Raw genomic sequence first — 16,880 nt, forward strand, 5'->3', positions numbered from 1 at the left:
TTTGCCAATTATAGGCCCATTCTTCAAGTTAATTAAAGTCTTCTTGTAATTTGTTGCAGTCCTCCTCAGTATTGACTATCGCACCCAATTTGGTCTCATCTGCAAATTTAGAAATTGTGTTTTTGATTCCAAAGTTTAAATCGTTAATGTAAATTGTGAACAGCAGTGGTCTCAGCACTGATCCTTGTGGAACACCTCTTCCCACCTTCTACCACTGTGAATAGCTACCCTTTACTCCTACTCTCTGCTTCCTGCCCTGAAGCCAGCTAGCTATCCATTCTGCTATTTGTCCCCTGACTCCACATTCTCTGACCTTATTCACTAGTCTATTATGCGGCACCTTATCGAAGGCCTTTTGGAAATCTAGATAAATTACATCTGCTGCATTACCCTTGTCGACTCTCTCTGTTACCTCTTCAAACAATTCAATGAGGTTGGTCAAGCAAGACCTTCCCTTTTGAATTCCATGCTGACTAATCATTATAATATTTTTGGTTTCTAGATGTTCTATTTTCTCCTTTAGTAGGGATTCCATTATTTCTCCTACCACCGATGTTAAGCTGACTGGTCTATAGCTCCCTGGACATGTTCTATCTCTCTTTTTAAATAGAGGTATAATTTTAGCTATCCACCAGTCCTCTGGCACTACACATTTTTCTAATGAATTATTAAATAATAGGACCTCTGCTATCTCTTTCATAGTTTCTTTTAAAATGCGCGGATGTAATCTGTCTAGACCAGGGGTGTTATCCTCTTTGAGTTTGATTAGTTTATTTAATATTTCTCCACTTTTCATTTTAAATGCGGTTATATCATTTCTAATCTTATCGCTGATGTCATGTCCACCTGATCTGTCTCCCTGGTAAATACTGAAGCAAAGTAATTTTTTAATATTTCTCCCATTTTGCTATTGCTGCCTGTGATTTTATCCTGTCCATCCCTTAGTAGCCATATTCCCATTCCCGACTTTAAAAAAAATTTATGTACCTGCAGAATATGTTACTATTTTGCTTTATGTTCCTTGATAATTTAATTTCATAGTCCCTCTTTGCCTTCCTAATTGTTTTTTTAAATCTCTTTGTATTCTCCCTTGTCATGTTCTCCTCTGCTGTCCATGTACTTGGTGTATGCCTCTTTCCTTATCCTTAATTGTCCACTTGTGTCTTTATTCATCTATGGTGTCTCATGAGAGTTCAGTTTGTTTTTAGCGGAATATATTTTTCCTGGACTCTGTTGAACACCGTTTTAAATGTTTCCCATTGCTCTTCTACATCATTGTTTGCCCATATTGTCATCAATTTTATTTTCCCAAGTTCTATTCTCAGCCCCTCAAAAATCAGCTTTTCTCCAATCTATTACCTTGGTCTTCGTCATACTTATGTCCTTTTCAATTATTATCTCAAAGCTTATTATATTATGGTCACTATTGCCTAGATGTTCCCCTACTTTTACTTCTGTTATCTGGTCTGGTTCCTTCTCCATTACTAGATCCAGTAGAGAATCCTCCCTTGTCGGGCTTGTTACATACTGGGTTAGAAAGGAGTACTGAACACATTGTAGGAACTCCATTCCTTTATTTCTTTACCTACAACGTATTACATGGTATTTACAGCACAGAAACAGGCCATTCAGCCCAACAGGTGTTTATGCTCCACACAAGCCTCCTCCCATCAGCAGAAACAAACCCCAACTGTTAGAATAAACATGGTTCAGTCCTGGTTGTGATTAACAGCAGCAATAACAGCAGAATCCAACCCGTATGAACTCGCTGGTGTTTCAGCAGGTTGGATGAAGTAGCGAATCCCTTCCCACAGTCCCCTCTCACAGTCAGAACATTTGAAAAGTCTTTTATTAGTGTAAAAAGACTTGCATTTATATGGCGCCTTTCATGACCACCGGACGTCTCAAAGCGCTTTATAGTCAATGAAGTACTTTTGGAGTGTAGTCACTGTTGTAAACATGCTGTTGTTTACTGAGGTGGGTGATCAAGTGAATCTCTTTGCACACATGGGCAGATTAACAGCAGCAATAATGGCCTCTGCTAAAAGTGCACACGCTGGTGTCTCAGCAGATGTGATAAATGAGTGAATCCCTTTCCACAGATGGAACAGGTGAATGGTGTCTCTCCAGTGTGAACGCCTTGGTGTGTCAGCAGCCTGGATGAAACAGTGAATCCCTTCCCACACACGGAGCAGGTGAACGGCCTCTCCCCAGTGTGAACTCGCTGGTGTGTCAGAAGATAGGATGAAGAAGTGAATCCCTTCCCACACACAGAGCAGGTGAACGGCCTCTCCCCGGTGTGAATTCGCTGGTGTGTCAGAACACGGGATGAAGAAGTGAATCCCTTCCCACACATGGAACAAGTGAAAGGCCTCTCCCCGGTGTGAACTCGCTGGTGTGTCTGAAGATGGGATGAACAACTGAATCCCTTCCCACACACGGAGCAAGAAAATGGCCTCTCCCCAGTGTGAACTCGCTGGTGTGTCAGCAGGATAGATGACTGAGTGAATCCCTTCCCGCACACGGAGCAGGTAAATGGCCTCTCCCCGGTGTGACTGCGCCTATGAGTTTCCAGCTTGGATGGGTAATTGAATCCCTTCCCACAGTCCTCACATTTCCACGGTTTCTCCGTGGTGCGGGTGTCCTTGTGTCTCTCCAGGTTGGATGATCAGTTGAAGCCTCGTCCACACACAGAACACGTGTACGGTTTCTCCCCGCTGTGAATGGTGTGATGTTTTTTCAGGCTGTGTAACTGATTAAAGCTCTTTCCACAGTCAGTGCCCTGGAACACTCTCACTCAGGTGTGTGTGTCTCGGTGCTTTTCCAGTCACACTGATGTTTGAAATCTTTTCCCATAGACAGACCAGACAAACATTTCTCCTTCTAATTTCAGAGGTCGTTGATATTCGGGTCCTGATGAATGGAGTGACTCTGTCAGATCTTGATATGATGTTTGGTTTGAGTTTCCTGACTGCAATTCCTGCCTTCTAACACCCTGTAAAAGGAGTTTACAAAAGTCATCACTGTAATTACAGGATAGAAATTCAGAACAGACAATTCTAGTTTCTATGGAACATTCTTTCCTCTCTTGTTCCCCCAAAGCTGTAAATCCCCGTCCCACACACTCTCCCTCCTCCCTGTGCTGAAATCCAAACCCATCGCATCATCTCAACAACAACAACTTGTATTTATATAGCACCTTTAACATAGCAAAGCGTTCCAAGGCGCTGCAGAGGAATATTGTAAGTCAAAAAATTTGACACCGAGCCACATAAGGATAAATTAGGGCAGGTGACCAAAAGCTTTGTCAGAGGTAGGTTTTAAGGAGCGTCTTAAAGGAGGAAAGAGAGGTAGCGAGGTGGACAAGTTTAGGCAGGGAATTCCAGAGCTTAGGGCCCAGGCAACAGAAGGCACGGCCACCAATGGTTGAGCGAGAATTCTGAAATCAAGGCGCTGCTTAACCAGGAGCCAATGTAGGTCAGCGAGCACAGGGGTGATGGGTGAGCAAGACTTGGTCCAAGTTAGGATACGGGCAGCCGAATTTTGGATGACCTCAAGTTTACGTAGGTCAGAATGTGGGAGGCCAGCCAGGAGTGAGTTGGAATAGTCAAGTATAGAGGTAACAAAGGCATTGATGAGGGGTTCAGCATCGGATGAGCTGAGGCAAGGGTGGAGACGGGCAATGTTGCGGAGGTGGAACTAGGCTGTCTTTGTTATGCAGCAGATATGTGGTCAGAAGCTCATTTCAGGGTCAAATATGACACCAAAGTTGCAGTGTGGTTCAGCCTCAGACAGATGTTAAAGAGAGGGATGGAGTCAGTGACTAGGGAATGGAGTTTGTGGTGGGGACCGAAAACAATGGCTTCGGTCTTCCCAATATTTAATTGGAGAAAATTTCTGCTCATCCAGAACTGTATGTCGGACAGTCTGACAATTTAGAGACCGTGGAGGGGTTGAGAGAAGATGTAGTGAGGTAGAGCTGGGTGTCGACAGCGTACATCTCCAACATTTCTTTCCTCCACTCCCAGTTTTCCCCCTGCCTCTACTCTGGTTGGGTTCAGTTCTCCACCCGCTGTGTGCAGAGTGAGAATAAAATCAATGAGTCAATGATTGTCTCTCCTGGTCACTGGGACCCTGAAGCCCCGCCCACTCTCGGTTCCTGCCCAAGATGGCTGTGCATGCGCCGTGACCCCCGCCCTGCCCAAGATGGCAGCCTGTGACCCCGCTGACACGGGCGGCCGGGCCTGTCACCGCGGGGCAAACCCGGGGCCTGAGGCCTACACCGGGTGTTTGTGAAGCTTCCCAGTCCACCCGCGGGTCCAATTCCTCCTTCAGTCCCCGGGAGAAAGCCTCACAGCCGCCGCCCCACAGCTGAATGAAGCCCGGCCCCGGGGGCTGTTATTCGTCTCTAAGGCCGCAGCCCCTTTATTATAAAACCGGCCTTGTGGTTTATTCTCCTACCGCGTCCGCTCTGTCCCGACCGCCATCTTCCTCCAGGCGGCCCAGGAACCCGGCTCCACTGCGCCTGCGTACCGGGCCCCCGTCACTCAGATAGGGCGTATTCACAACCGCGCGACATTCTGGGTATCTGCTGCCGCCATTGAGGATGTGAAGCAATTCCTGATAATTGATTCTTTTTTACGTGTATCAGCGGCCTGTCCTCTAAATAATACCACGTCTTGGGTGAATGGAGCGGTTGAGGAACAGAAGAGGTGCATTTGGACCAGGAAGTGAGGCGAGGAAAACATTTTTTAAATTCTTTCATGGGATGTGGGCGTCGCTGGCAAGGCCAGCATTTATTGCCCATTCCGAATTGCCCTTGAGAAGGTGGCGGTGAGCCGCCTTCTTGAACCGCTGCAGTCCGTGTGTGAAGGTACTCCCACAGTGCTGTTAGGGAGGGAGTTCCAGGGTTTTGACCCAGTGACGAAGGAATAGCGATATACTTGAAAGTCAGGACAGTGTGTGACTTGGAGGGGATGGTGTTCCCATGCGCCTGCTGCTTTGTCCTTCTAGGTGGAAGAGGTCGCGGGTTTGGGAGGTGCTGCCGAAGAAGCCTTGGCAAGTTATGTATAAAAAAATAACATGGCCGTTGTCCGCTGCACCACAATGACATCACAATCACTATTGAGACTGGGCACTTTAGGGATCAGTGATAGATGTGAGGACAGTCGTTAGGGTGATACAGTCAGGGGTTGGGCTTAGGGATTACGTTAATGATTCGGGTTAGGATCTTACAGTTAGGCTACCAAGGCTAGAACTCTCCGAAAGATATGGGGAGATGGGACATGTCCATGAGGGTACCAAATTTATGAGAACTTAAAAATTCTAGAGTAAGACAGGAGAAAAGGCCCAAAAATGGAACAATCAGTAGCAGGAAATCCATTCGTCTCCTCTGATCATGGAAAAAACCAAGGAATTGACACACTGTTTAAAACAAAGCTGATTTATTTGGCATATATCCAGAATCAACATCACTGAAACAGATTATCTGGTCATTATCACATTGCTATTTGTGGGAGCTTGCTGTGCCCAAATTGGCTGTCATTCATCCAACATTACAACAGTGATTACACTTAAAAAAAAAGCATCTCATTGACTGTAAAGCGCTTTGGGACGTCCGGCTGTCATAAAAGGCGCTATATAAATGTAAGTCTTTCTTTTAATATTAAATTCCACCCCAGTTAGAAGGGTTATTAACACCAGCAAAAACAATCCCAACTGTCAGAGTGAACATGGTTCAGTCCTGGATGTGATTAACAGCAGCAAAAACAGCAGAATCCAACCTCTGCTGTCACACGTGAACTCGCTGGTCTGCCAGCAGGTTGGGTGACTGGGAGAATTCCTTCACACACACGGAGCAGATGAATGGCCTCCCCCTCGTGTGAACACACTGGTGTGCCATAAGTTTGGATGAACCTCTTCCCACAGTGAGAGCAACTAAACGGTCTCTCATCAGTGTGAACTCGCTGGTGTTTAATCAGACTCACAGAGCGTTTAAAGCTTTTCCCGCAGTCCAAGCATTTAAAAGGTCTCTCCCCAGAGTGAACTCGCTGGTGTCTCACCAGCTCTGCCGAGCGTTTAAAGCTGTTCCCACATTCAGAGCATTGAAATGGTCTCTCATCAGTGTGAACACGCTGGTGTTTAATCACTCCCTCTGAACTTTTAAATCTGTTCCCACATTCAGAGCATTTAAAAGGTCTCTCGTCAGTGTGAATATGCTGGTGTTTAATCAGCTCTGCAGCACTTTTAAAGCTATTCCCACAGTCAGAGCATTGAAATGGTCTCTTGTCAGTGTGAACTCGCTGGTGTCTAATCAATCCCTCTGAACTTTTAAATCTGTTCCCACAGTCAGAGCACTGAAATGGTCTCTCGTCAGTGTGAACTCGCTGGTGTCTAATCAGACCCACAGAGCATTTAAATCTGTTCCCACAGTCAGAGCATTGAAATGGTCTCTCGTCAGTGTGAACTCGCTGGTGTCTAATCAATCCCTCTGAACTTTTAAATCTGTTCCCACAGTCAGAGCATTTAAAAGGCCTCTCATCAGTGTGAACTCGCTGGTGTCTAATTAGACCCACAGAGCGTTTAAAACTGCTCCCACAGTCCAAGCATTTAAACAGTCTCTCATCAGTGTGAACTCGCTGGTGTTTAATCAGATCTGCAACACGTTTAAAGCTGTTTCCACAGTCAGTGCAGTTAAATGGTCTCTCGTCGGTGTGAACTCGCTGGTGTTTACTCAGCTCACCAGCGCTTTTAAAGCTGTTCCCACAGTCAGAGCATTGAAAAGGCCTCTCCCCAGTGTGAATACGCTGGTGTTCAGTGAGATTGGATGAGTGCTTGAATCTCTTTTCGCAGAGAGAGCAACTGAATAGTCTCACTTCAGTGTGAACTCGCTGGTGTCTAATCAGTCCCTCAGAGCTTTTAAAGTTGTTCTCACAGACAGAGCATTTAAAAGGTTTCTCATCAGTGTGAACTCTCTGCTGTCTTATCAGGTGACATGGCCAAGTGAATCCCTTCCCACACATGGAGCAGGTGAACGGCCTCTCCCCAGTGTGACTGCATTGATGAGCTTTCAGCTGGGACGGGGAACTGAATCCCTTCCCACAGTCCCCACATTTCCACGGTTTCTCCGTGGTGCAGGTATCCTTGTATCTCTCCAGGTTGGACGATCGGTTGGAGCCTCATCCACACACACAACACGTGTCCGGTTTCTCCCCGCTGTGAATGGTGCGATGTTTTTTCAGGCTGTGTAACTGGTTAAAGCTCTTTCCAAAGTCAGTGCACTGGAACACTCTCACTCGGCTGTGTGTGTCTTGGTGCTTTTCCAGTCACACTGATGTTTGAAATCTTTTCCCACAGACAGAACAGACAAACATTTGTCCTTCCACATTCAAAGGCCGATGATATTCAGGTCCTGATGAATGGAATGACCCTGTCAGATCTTGTTGTGATGTTTGGTTTGAGTTTCCTGACTGCAATTCCTGCCCTTCTAATACCCTGTAAAAGGAGTTTACAAAAGTCATCACTGTAAGTGCAGGATAGAAATTCAGAACAGACAATTCTAGTTTCTATGGAACATTCTTTCCTCTCTTGTTCCCCCAAAGCTGTAAATCCCCGTCCCACACACTCTCCCTCCTCCCTGTGCTGAAATCCAAACCCATCGCACCATCTCCAACATTTCTTTCCTCCACTCCCAGTTTTCCCCCTCCCTTTACTCTGGTTGGGTTCAGTTCTCCACCCGCTGTGTGCAGAGTGAGAATAAAATCAATGAGTCAATGATTGTCTCTCCTGGTCACTGGGACCCTGCCCAAGATGGCCGCGCATGCGCCGCGACCCCGCCCCTGTGCAAAATGGCGGCCAGTGACCCCGCTGACCCGGGCAGCCGGGCCTGTCACCGCGGGGCAAACACCGGGCCTGTCGGCACTTATTCGGGGCCTAAGGCCTACACCAAGTGTTTGTGATGCTTTCCAGTCCAGCCATGGGTCCAATTCCTCCCCGAGCACACAATGTCCTACCGCCGCCCTCTGCCATCTCTTCCTTTTCAGACCAGCGCCATCACAGGCACTGCGCATGCTCAGAGCACAGCCCAGTTCTGCGCCTGCGCACTGGGCTCCTGTTGTCATTGATGGGGCACATTCTGCCGCGCGTGGGTTTCTGGGGAACTGCCCTGCCATTGAAAGCCGCAGTTATTGAGCGAAACTTCTTTAAATCATTCCATCGAGATTGGGGCCGGAGAGGCAATAAACAAAATCAATTAATAAATTATACAGAAACCCACATGCCCGGGCCCTCCGCCATCGTGTGAAGTGGCCGCCACTTTTCAGTTATTAACTCGTACCTCAGGCCTCGCCCAGTCTGCTTTATTTGCTAAATATTTACTAACTGTGTTTTCTAACTTCAGTGCAGACCTGTTATTTAGAGGGAAACTTTCGAGGCACCATTTTTTGTGTCCTACATAAGAAGCTGTTAATGGCTTTAATAAGCTGGCAGCAATTTTTTTCAAGGTGGAAAGCGGTGAAAAACACCACCAGCGATCCACCAAAACACACGAGACAGAGAAATCCACTTCATCAGCGCATCTGCCACATTCGATCTGCTCCACCACTGGTGCACTGTGTCTGCAGTATGTACGGTCTACAAGATGACCAAAGTCAGGCTGTGTGGGGTCAACGGTCAGGTAACAGAATGGATGGAAAGACGCTAGAAAACAGAATTCAGAGGGTAGGATTTAAGGGTGTGGATTAATGCTCGGGCCTACGGGGCCTTCCCCCAGGGATGGATTAATGCTCGGTGCTACAGGATCCTTACCCAGGAAGGGCATCAATGCTTGGGCCTAGGGAGCCCTCCCCCAGGGGCGGTGGAAACATAGAAATATAGAAGATAGAAGCAGGAGTAGGCCATTTGGCCCCTCGAGCTTGCTCCGCCATTCAATGAGATCATGGCTGATCATCCAAATTCAGTACCCTGTCCCTGCCTTCTCCCAATATCCCTTGATCCCTTTAGCCTTAAGAAATATATCTAACTCCTTCTTGAATATATTTAATGAATTGGACTCAACTGCCTTCTGTGGTAGAGAATTCCACAGGTACACCACTCTGGGTGAAGAAATTCCTCCTCATCTCTGTCCTAAATGGCTTACCCCTTATCCTTAGACTGTGACCCCTGGTTCTGGACTCCCCCGCCATCAGGAACATCCTTCCTGCATCTAGTCTGTCTAGTCCTGTTAGAAGTTTATAAATTTCAATGAGATCCCCTCTCATTCTTCGAAACTCCAGTGAGTATAAGCCCAATTGACGCAATCTCTCCTCATACGTCATTCCTGCCATAAGAACACAAGAACATAAGAAATAGGAGCAGGAGTAGGCCAATCAGCCCCTCGAGCCTGCTCCGCCATTCAATAAGATCATGGCTGATCTGATCCTAACCGCCAATCTACTATCACTGAACCATCTCCTGAATCTAACAGAATTAGACACACGAAATAGGAGCAGGTCAGGCTACACGGCCCCTGGGCCCGCTCCGCTACCCATAGGGCCATGACCGATCCGAACCTAGACTCATGTCCAAATTCCTGCCCGTTCCCCATAACCCTTTATTCCCTTTACTTCTAGGAAACTGTCTATTTCTGTTCTAAATTTATGTAATGATGTAGCTTCTACAGCTTTTTGGGGCAGCATATTCCATGGACCTACCACCCTCTGAGTGAAGTAGTTCCTCCTCATCTCAGTTTTGGAAGAGCAGCCCATTATTCTAAGACAAATCCCCCTAGTTCTAGTTTCACCCATCATCGGGAACATCCTCCCCGCATCCACCCGATCCAACCCCTTCACAATCTTATATGTTTCAATAAGATCACCTCTCATTCTTCTGAACTCCAATGAGTAGAGTCCCAATCTACTCAACCTCTCCTCATATGTCCATCCCCTCATCCCCGGGATTAACCGAGTGAACCTTCTTTGTACTGACTCGAGAGCAAGTATGTCTTTTCTTAAGTATGGACACCAAAACTGTATGCAGCATTCCAGGTGCGGTCTCACCAATACCTTGTACAACTGAAGCAATACCTCCCTATTTTTATATTCTATCCCCCTAGCAATGAAAGCCAACATTCCATTGGCCTTCTTAATCACTTGCTGCACCTGCATACTAACCTTTTGAGTTTCGTGCACCAGGATCTCCAGATCCCTTTGTACTTCAGTACTTTCCAGTTTCTTGCCATTAAGATAATAACTTGCTCTACGATTTTTCCTGCCAAAGTGCATAACCTCACACTTTCCGGTATTGTATTCCATCTGCCAAATCTCTGCCCACTTACTTAGCCTGTCTATATCCCCTTGCAGGTTTTTTATGTCCTCCTCACTCACTACTTTCCCTCCCATCTCAGTATCATCTGCAAACTTTGATATATTACACTCGGTCCCCTCCTCCAAATCATTAATATAGATTGTAAAGAGTTGGGGACCTAGCACTGACCCCTGTGGAACACCACTCGTTACTGATTGCCAGTCCGAGAATGAACAATTTATCCCAACTCCCTGCTTTCTGTTAGATAGCCAATCCTCTATCCATGCCAGAATATTACCCCAAATCCTGTGATTTTTTATCTTAAGCAATAATCTTTTGTATGGCACCTTGTCAAATGCCTTTTGGAAGTCGAAATGCACTACGTCCACTGGTTCCCCTTTATCCACCCTATATGTTACTTCCTCAAAGAACTCCAGCAAATTTGTCAAACATGACTTCCCCTTCATAAAACCATCCCAGGTATCAGCCTGGTGAATCTTCGCTGCACTCTCTCCATGGCAAGAACATCCTTCCACAGATAAGGTGACCAAAACTGCACACAATACTCAAGGTGTGGTCTCACCAAGGCCCTGTACAACAGCAGCAAGACATCCTTGTTCCTGTACTCGAACCCTCTTGCTACGAAGGCCAACATATCATTTGCCTTCTTAACCACCTGCTGCACCTGCATGCTTACCTTCAGCGACTGGTGCACAAGGACACCCAGGTCTCGTTGCACTTCCCCTTCTCCCAATCTATTGCCGTTCAGATAACAATCTGCCTTCCTGTTTTTGCTGCCAAAGTGGATAACCTCGCATTCATCCACATTATACTGCATCTGCCATGCTTCTGCCAAATCACCCAACCTGTCCGAATCATACTGGAGTTTCTTGGCATCCTACTCACAGTACATACGTCCACCCAGCTTTGTATCATGTGCAAACTTGGAGATATTACATATAGTTCCCTCATCTAGATCATTTATATATATTGTGAATAGCTGGGGTCCTAGGACCGATCCCTGCGGTACCCCACTAGTCATTGTCTGCCACTCAAAAAAAGACCCATTTATTCCAACTCTTTGCCTCCTGTCTGCCAACCAGTTCTCTATCCAAGTCAGTACCTTGCCCCCAATCCCATGTGCCTTAACTTTACACGCTAATCTCTTATGCGGGACCTTATCGAAAGCCTTCTGAAAGTCCAAATACACCACATCCACTGGTTCTCCCTTATCTATTTTACCAGTTACATCCTCAAAAAATTCCAGTAGATTAGTCAAGCATGATTTACCTTTTGTAAATCCATGTTGACTTTGTCCGATCCTGTCACTGTTTTCCAAGTGCTCTGCTATTACATCTTTTATAATGGACTCTAGCATTTTCCCCACTACCGATGTCAGGCTTATCGGTCTATAATTCCCCATTTGCTCCCTACCAACTTTTTGAATAGTGGGGTAAAATTAGCTACCCTCCAATCCATGGGAACCGTTCCAGAATCTATAGAATTTTGGAAGATGACCAGCAATGTATCTACTATTTCAAGGCCACTTCCTTGAGTACCCTGGGATGTAGATTATCAGGCCCTGGGGATTTATCGGCCTTCAATCCCGTCAATTTCCCTAACACCATTTCCCTACAAATACTGATTTATTTCAGTTCCTCCCTCTCATTAGACCCTATGTCCCCCGACATCTCTGGGAGGTTATTTGTGTCCTCCTTTGTGAAGACAGAACCAAAGTATGTATTTAATTGGTCAGCCATTTCTTTGTTCCCCATTATAAATTCCCCTGATTCTGACTGCAAGGGACCTATGCTTGACTTCACCAATCTTCTTCTCTTCACATATCTATAGAAGCTTTTACAGTCAGTTTTTATGTTCCCTGCAAGCTTACTCTCATACTCCATTTTCCCCCTCTTAATTAATCCCTTTGTCCTCCTTTGTTGAATCCTAAACTGCTCCCAATCCTCAGGTTTGCTGCTTTGTCTGGCCAATTTATATGTCCTCTCCTTGGATCTTATGCTATTCCTAATTTCCCTTGTTAGCCACGGTTGATTCACCTTTTTTGTTTTATTTTTATGCCAAACAGGGATAAACAAATTCTGTAGTTCATCCATGCGATCTTTAAATGTTTGCCATTGCCCATCCACTGTCAACCCTTTGAGTGACATTCCCCAATTAATCCTACTCAACTCGCACCTCATACCATCATAGTTTCCTTTATTTAAATTCAGGACCCAATCTCTGAGTCAAATACTTCACTCTTCATCTTAATGAAGAATTCTATCATATTATGAGCGCTGCGCCCCAAGGGGCCTCGCACAACAAGATTGTAAATTATTCCTTTCTCATTACATAATACCCAGTCTAAGATGGCCTGATCGCTAGTTGGTTCCTCGACATGTTGGTCCAGGAAACCATCCCGTATACACTCCAGGAATTCCTCCTCCACATTATTGTTACTAATTTGGTTAACCCAATCTATATGTAGATTAAAGTCATCCATGATAACTGCTGTGCCCTTATTGCACACGTCTCTAATTTCCCATTTAATGCCATCCCCAACCTCTGCATTACTGTTTGGGGGTCTGTACACAACTCCCACTAACTTTTTCTGTCCCTTGGTATTTCTCAGCTCTACCCATACAGATTCTACATCATCAGAGCTAATATCCTTCCTTACAATTGTGTTAATCTCCTCTTTAACCAGCAATGCTACCCCACTTCCTTTTCCTTTTTGCCTGTCTTTCCTGAATATTGAATACCCCTGGATGTTGAGTTCCCAGTCCTGGTCACCCTGGCACCATGTTTCCATAATCCCAATCATATCATATCCGTTTACATCTATTTGTGCAGCTAATTCATCCACCTTATTACGAATGCTCCTCGCTTTAAGACACAAAGCCTTCAGGCTTGTTTTTTTAACACACTTCGACCTTTTAGAATTATTATTTACTGTGGCCATGTTTGATTTAAACCCTTGATTACTCTGACTGCCACTTTTGCTTTTCTCCTTCCTGTCTTTTGCTTCTATCCTTGTTTCCCTTTCTGCTGTCTTGCTGCACAGGTTCCCAACCCCCTGCCATTTTAGTTTAAACCCTCCCCAACAGCACTGGCAAGCACTCCCCCTCAGACATCGGTCCCAGTCCTGCCCAGGTGCAAACCGTCCATTTTGTACTGGTCCCACCTCCCCCAGAACTGGTTCCAATGTCCCAGGAATTTGAATCCCTCCCCCTGGCACCATTCCTCTAGCCATGTATTCATCTGAAATATCCTTCTATTTCTACTCTGACTAGCACATGGCACTGGTAGCAATCCTGAGATTACTACCTTTGAGGTCCTAGTTTTTAATTTACCTCCTAACTCCCTATATTCAGCTTTAAGGACCTTATCCCGTTTTTTTACCTATATCGTTGGTACCTATATGCACCACGACAACTGGCTGTTCACCCTCCCCTTCCAAAATGTTCTGCAGCCGCTCTGAGACATCCTTGACCCTTGCACCAGGTAGGCAACATACCATCCTGGAGTCTCATTTGCGGCCGCAGAAATGCCTATCTATTCCCCTTACAATCGAATCCCCTATCACTATAGCTCTCCCACTCCGAGACACTTATCCAGGGGTGGGTTAATGCTCGGGCCTAGGGAACCCTTACCCAGGAAGTGGATTAATGCTCGGGCTGAGGGAACCCTTTCCCCGGGGGGTGGATTAGTGCTCGGGCCTACGAGGCCCCCGCCACTCTCTCATTCCCAAGCGACCACCTCCATCCCTTTCCTGCCGACTGTCTGAGGCCGAACCAGACTGTTCACAACCTCGACATCCCATTTGACCCTGAGCTGAGCTTCCGACCACATATTCTCTCTGTTACCAACACCTCCTCCTTCCACCTCTGTAACATTGCCTAACTCCGCCTCTGCCTCCGCCCATCTGCTGCGAAACCATCATCCCTGCCTTTGTTGCCTCCAGACTTGACTATACCAATGCTCTCCTAGTCAGCCTCCCACCTTTCGCCCTCCATAAGCTTCAGCTCCTCCAGATCTCTGCTGCCCATCTCCTGACTCACCAAGTCTCGTTCACCCTTCATCCTTGTGCTCACCGACCTACATTGGCTCCCTATCTGGCAACACCTCAAATTTAAAACATTCATCCTTGTTTTCAATTCCCTCCGTGGCCTTGCTCCTCCCCATCTCTGAAACCTCCTCCAGCCCTACAACCCTCCAAATATCTGCGCTCCTCTAATTCTGGCCTCTTGAGCATCCCCGATTTTTATTGCTCCACTGTTGGCGGCCGTGCCTTCAGCTGCCGAGGCCCGCAGGTCTGGGATTCAGAAAACCTACCTGCCTCTCTCCTTCTTGAAGATGATCCTTAAAAACTATCTCTTTGACCAAGATTTTTGCCTCTCCTAATATCTCCTTATGTGGTTTGGTGTCACGTTTTGTCTGATAACGTTCTTGTGAAGAGCCTGGGAACATTTTACTACAGTAAAGGCGCTATATAAATGCAAGTTGTTGTTGTTGACTCAGGAGCAGGTAGAGAAGGATCATCCACTCGACACTTCTGACTGAAGATTGTTACAAATGATTCAGCCTTGTCCTTTGCACTTATATGATGGTCTCCACCATCATTGAGGATGGGGATGTTCATGGAGCCTCCTCCTCCTGTTAGCTGCTTACTTGTCCACTACCATTCGTGACTAGATGTGGCAGGATTGCAGAGCTTTGATCTGATGCTTTGATTGTGGGATTGCTTGGCTCTGTCTATAGCATGCTGCTTCCTCTGTTTAGCATGCATGTAGTCCTGTGTTTTATCTTCACCAAGTTGGCTTCTCATTTCAGGTACACCTGGTGCTGTTCCCGGCATGCACTTCTGCACTCCTCTTTGAATCAGGGTTAGTCCTCTGGTTTGATGATGATAGAGGAGTGAGGGGTATGCCGGGCCATGAAGTTATAAGAACATAAAAACATAAGAAATAGGAGCAGGAGTGGGCCATATAGCCCTTCGAGCCTGCTCCCCATTTAATAAGATCATGGCTGATCATCGACCTCAACTCCACTTTCTCGCCCGAACCTCATAACCCTTGATTCCCCTAGAGTCCAAAAATCTATCAATCTCAACCTTGAATATACTCAACGACTCAGCCTCCACAGCCCTATGGTATAGAGAATTACAAAGATTTACAAACCTCTGAGTGAAGAAATTCCTCCTCATCTCAGTCTTCAATGGCCAACCCCTAATCCTGAGACTATGCCCCCTAGTTCTAGACTCTCCAGCCAGGGGAAACAACCTCTCAGCATCTACCCTGTCAATCCCCCTCAGAATATTATATATTTCAATAAGATCACCTCTCATTCTTATAAACTCCAGAGAGAATAGGCCCAATCTACTCAATCTCTCCTCATATGACAGCCCTCTCATCCCAGGAATCAATCTAGTGAACCATCGTTGCACCGCCTCCAAGGCAAGTATATCCTTCCTTAGATAAGGAGACCAAACTGTGCACAGTACTCCAGGTGTGGTCTCACCAAGGCCTGTACAATTGTAGCAAGACTTCCTTACTCTTACACTCCAACCCCCTTGTAATAAAGGCCAACGTGCCATTTGCCTTCCTAATTGTTTGCTGTACCTGCATGCTAACTTTCATAGAATTATAGAATGGTTACAGCAGAGAAAGAGGCCATTTGGCCCATCGAGCCCATTACGACTCTCTGCAAGTCCCACTCCCCGCCCTTTCCCCGTAGCCCTGCATTTTTTTCCCTTTCAGGTACTTATCCAATTCCCGATTGAAAGCTGTGATTGAATCTGCCTCCACCACCCTTTCAGGCAGTGCATTCCAGATCCTAACCACTCGCTGCATAAAAAAGATTTTCCTCATGTTGCCTTTGGTTCTTCTGCCAATCACCTTAAATCTGTGTCCTCTGGTTCTCGACCCTTCCACCAATGGGAACAGTTTCTCTCTATCTACTCTGTCCAGACCCCTCATGACTTCCTGTGTTTCCTGTACGAGGACACCTAAATCTCTCCAAACACCAACATTTAATCGTTTCTCACCATTTAAAAAATATTCTGTTTCTCTATTCTTCCGATCAAAGTGAATAACCTCACATTTCCTCACATTATACTCCATCTGCCACCTTATTGCCCACTCACCTGTTTATACCCCTTTGCAGGCTCTTTGTGTCCTCCTCGCAGCTTACTTTCCCAGTTGCAGTTTGTGGTGGAATACATTCTGCAACTGCTGATTGACCACAGCGCCTCGTGGCTGCCCAGTTTTGAGCTGTTAGGTCTGTTCTTAGTCTATTTCACTTAGTACAGTGGTAGTGCCGCACAATACAACGGAGGGTGTCCTCAGTGTGAAGACTTGGTATTAGCTGCAAATTTTGGCAACATGCCTCCAATTTTTGAGTCCATATAATAGTGAACACGGGTCCCAGCATGGATCTTCTCACTTTCTGCCAGTCCAAGAAACTTCCCTTAGCTCTTACTCTCTGATTTCTGTTTTGTAGCCATCTTTTCAGGAAAACATGCTACTTGGCCCTTGACTCCACACGGCCTGACCTTTGACTCCACAAAATCTGACCGTTGGTCACCTTGTAGATCGTAC

General features: G+C 46.1%; 1 protein-coding gene and 1 pseudogene across 2 annotated transcripts in view; one reads left to right on the forward strand and one right to left on the reverse strand.

The window, feature by feature from the left end:
• The window catches only part of LOC147119096 (uncharacterized), a 54,794-nt pseudogene that overhangs the window by 20,893 nt on the left and 17,021 nt on the right, over window positions 1–16,880 (forward strand). The window lies entirely within an intron of this gene.
• Window positions 1,811–8,043, reverse strand: LOC147119098 (uncharacterized). Its single transcript, XM_085984795.1, has 2 exons — window positions 5,968–8,043; window positions 1,811–2,561 (listed from the first exon to the last, which is right to left on the reverse strand). The coding sequence occupies exons 1-2, from the start codon at window positions 7,020–7,022 to the stop codon at window positions 2,042–2,044; spliced, it is 1,575 nt and encodes a 524-aa protein (XP_085840921.1). The 5' UTR covers window positions 7,023–8,043; the 3' UTR covers window positions 1,811–2,041.

Source organism: Somniosus microcephalus, chromosome 4 (genome assembly GCF_052327205.1).
Source record: "Somniosus microcephalus isolate GS21.2 chromosome 4, FLI_Smic_1.0, whole genome shotgun sequence".
Taxonomy (NCBI): Eukaryota; Metazoa; Chordata; class Chondrichthyes; order Squaliformes; family Somniosidae; genus Somniosus; species Somniosus microcephalus.